The sequence below is a fragment of the Plasmodium gonderi genome (assembly GCF_002157705.1).
Source record: "Plasmodium gonderi DNA, contig: Pgo-contig_352, whole genome shotgun sequence".
NCBI classification, from domain to species: domain Eukaryota; phylum Apicomplexa; class Aconoidasida; order Haemosporida; family Plasmodiidae; genus Plasmodium; species Plasmodium gonderi.
The window spans coordinates 2,611-6,579 of NW_021629253.1; the positions used below are offsets into that span (position 1 = coordinate 2,611).

At 19.6% G+C, this 3,969-nt stretch overlaps 1 protein-coding gene across 1 annotated transcript; it reads left to right on the top strand.

Moving 5' to 3' along the window:
• Nucleotides 1-752: 752 nt before the first annotated feature.
• On the top strand, nucleotides 753-1,973 carry PGO_003025 (variable surface protein; the record flags this gene model as incomplete). The annotated part of the gene is made up of 3 exons (XM_028691235.1): nucleotides 753-812; nucleotides 991-1,704; nucleotides 1,818-1,973. 3 exons carry the CDS (start codon nucleotides 753-755, stop codon nucleotides 1,971-1,973), a joined length of 930 nt encoding a protein of 309 aa, XP_028547036.1.
• Between the last annotated feature and the right edge of the window lie 1,996 nt (nucleotides 1,974-3,969).

Below are 3,969 nucleotides of genomic sequence, written 5' to 3' on the forward strand. Positions count from 1 at the left end.
AAAATTTAAAATATAGTATATGAATACGAATTGCTTAAATAACTGATAATTGATATTTGTATATTACTTTAACATATTCATGGAGATCATAGTGTCTATACATTTCAGAAAGCAAATTTTCCACAAAATAAGAATAAACTTCACTTATATGAGTTAAATTAAAAAATATATTCACATAGAATATTATATTTATTGTAAGGTAAATGCATTCTCTATGTTAAATATTATTATATAAATTGTTTATTATAGTAAATAGTACTGATATACATTTTTGGTAATTGTTGATGTGTTTTAATAAGCTTATTTCATTTATTACGTAAAACAACCTAATTAACTACCGCATTACCATTAATAACTATATATTTTAATGTTTTATATATTTTTGATTAAAACATATATATCCCTAAAAAAAGACATTTTAGGAAACAATAAAAATTATTATTCTCTATTTACATTAATAACATATAATAGTGTTATATCTTTTTATTATGTTTATTCTATGTTTAGAATTATATAATTTTCATGTAGTGGACAAATATTACTCTAAATCAACGCATAATTTTTTTTTATTTTATCCTAAATCTTGAAAATATACTTAGTATTTTTTCCTTCATATAACTAAAAAATATATTATATGTTTAAGTGGTTACTATTTTTTTTGGTACAAGTAAAATTTAATCATTAGCAAGGTAGTTCAATTTTTACGTCCATGCTATAATTAAAAAAGCGATAAAAAATTTCTTCTTTATATAATGTGTTTTAATTTTTATAAAATCTATATACATTCCCATATATTTCATTGTTCTATCGAGGTATTCTGTAAATAAACATAAACATATAAGAAATGACTAAAGATATTGTACATCTTAATTATTATAATATAAATTACTACATTATAATATTATTATGTAACATTTTTGCATAAAATTAATAAAGAAACTTTTTGTAAATTATAATTTTTATCATACAAAATTTTTTATTTATTTATAGTATAAATTTGTAGGGGATTTTCCTGAACTACAAAAAATTATGAATAAAGAAAAAGGAGAAGGAGAATCGGTGTCAACAGGTAATTGTCGAGACATTGAAAGTAATGTACCTGTGAGTTTCAATTCCACTATTGTAACAATATGCAAAAAGGTTCTAGATTATATTGAAACTATACAAACTGATCACCGTCAGAATTTTATAGAATCTCGTTGTATATATTTTTATTATTGGCTATATGATATGTATGGGGAAAATAAGGATATAAAAGATATTAAATTTGTTTATCAATTCATGGTAAAACAATTTAATAATGATTACGGCGTGCAATGCATGAATTATGAACATATAACAATTACAAATAATGAAATGTTAAACCTAAAAGTTTTATATGATATGTATGCTAAACTTAATTGCATAAGTAAGAAAACTGAACTATCTGATAATGAATGTGAATGTGCCCAAATCTGTGCTGATAAATACATGGAACACAAGCAGACGTGTAAATACAACACTTTACCCTATTTCTGTAATACATTAGAAGAGTTTAAAAATAAATATAATAAACAAATGTCTTCTAGTAAATGTAATAATGGTTCCCCCAAAACATTACCTTCCTTACAATCCAATAATGTTATAACTCTAACAGTAATTCCAGTTGTTGTAACATTAGCAATATCTTCTTTTTTATTTATCTTGTATAAGGTTAATTATTATGTTATATGTGCATGCTTATACAGTAATATTATATATTTATGTAATTTAAAGTGAACAAATTTTTATAAAACAATTACACATTTTTTATAACAATTCTTCTTATTATGAGGTAGTTTATTCCATATGGTCGAAGTATCGGATATGAATTTATGAATAAAAGAAAAAAATATAATAATATTGATAAAGAGTTGAATATATCCCAACAATATGAAATATCCAGTTTTAATTTAAGAAACAAGGGATATCATATATTATATAATTTTCACTAATTTTATCATTAAATATATAATAAGAAGATAATATTATATATGAAATATATAAAAAGTGATGTAATATATATTTATAATGATACTTCTTTTAAATTATATAAAACAAAAATAATTTTTATTAAAGAAAAAATCCAAAAAAAAATATAATTTTTTTATAATTATGAAATTAGGAATCAAATAAAGCACTACATAGTTTTTAAGGTCTTATTCTATATTCATATAAATATAGAGTAATATATACTAAAAACCGTTTTTTTTTTTTTTTTAGCTATAGTGTATTTTTATTTAAAGGAACATAATTTTCTATATTATTAAATGCATAAAATTTATAAAATAATAATATAGAATTTTACCTAATATATTTATACATGTGGAAATTAAAACTTGTAATTCCATTGATACATTATATTGGATTTATTTTGCTTACTTTTTTTTTGTGTCAAGTTATATATTACCTTTTTTAAAATAATAATTAAATACAAATGTTTTTATATTTTATATAATATGTCGGAAAATAACTTTCTTCACAAGACTAATTATAAAAAATTATCCTCAAACATATATATCCTAATATGAAGAATTTATGAAATGTTGAACTCTTATATTACTTATGTCATATATTCTAACACATAAGATATGTATGAAAATATAATTATTTTATATTAGAAGAATATAATATTACAGTCTATATAATTATAATATTTATAAAACAAATATATAGAATTATATGTTTTATATAATAGTCACAGCTCTAAATTTTGTATGATTGAATAAAATCTTACATATGTATGTATACTCAATTTAAATACAAAATATTTAGATAATATTTTCAATATTAATTATACAAAAATAATATGCAAGAATTGAAAAATATAATAAATTCATATTATATAAGAAATATAAATAAAAAGAAAAAGAAATTCCTCAAATTAAGCACGTGACTATAATTCTTATTTTATGAAAAATTTGTACACGAATTAATATGATATGTCTACTATATTGAAAAAATTGACAGAGGTAAAATATATGACAAAAGATGATTATAACATATAAAAATATATGTATTAATTATTTCAAAATAAAATAAATATAAATTTTTTTTTATCATAATATATATGAGGGTTTAGAGTTTTGGTTTAATGTTTTAGCAGTATTATATTTTTGTCATGAATATTTATATATTTATAAAAATATGATTATGTCAATGAATTTTCTGCCCATTTGAAAAGTTATAAATTTTAGTTTTCCAATGTATTCGACATTATTATATAACTATGGAGATGTAATGTGTGATAATTGAAAGAACAGTGCAATTTGTACAATCTATCGCACCGTAAGGGAAACTGTGTAATGTGTTTAGAAAAAATATAAATCATATATGAATTTCTATATGAAATTTTGTCCATGTTATATTTTTTCAGTAAATATAATGAATAAATATAAATATTTTTAGGATAAAATATATAATTGTTGGAATATATTGTCCCTATTTGTTATTTCATTTTTTTTATAATGTAATCTCTGAATACTTATGAATTTATATCGAATGAACATATTTTAGGTGTGAGTATGGATTATATTTAATAATTATACAATAATGTTATATTTTCTTAAAAAACAATTTATTTTTATTCTGTTATTTTTTTTATTTCAAAATAATGTTGGATAGATTTAAAGATATATTCACTTATATATATTATATATAGAATTAAAACGATTTTATAATAAAATAACATTAGAAAGAAAACATGTGATATAAACCTATTTATATATTGTTATTATAAAGATGTGAGGAATATGATAGTTCTGTGTTGCCGTTGCTATTTAACAGGAATTAAATCGTCATGATTTTAACTATTATATATATTATTAATGAATATTATAATAGAAATTTCATCAATAAATTATTTTTATGATATATATATATATAAATTTTATTTGTTATTGAACATATACTTACACTAACCTTGTCAGCATACATTGTCTATCATGTATA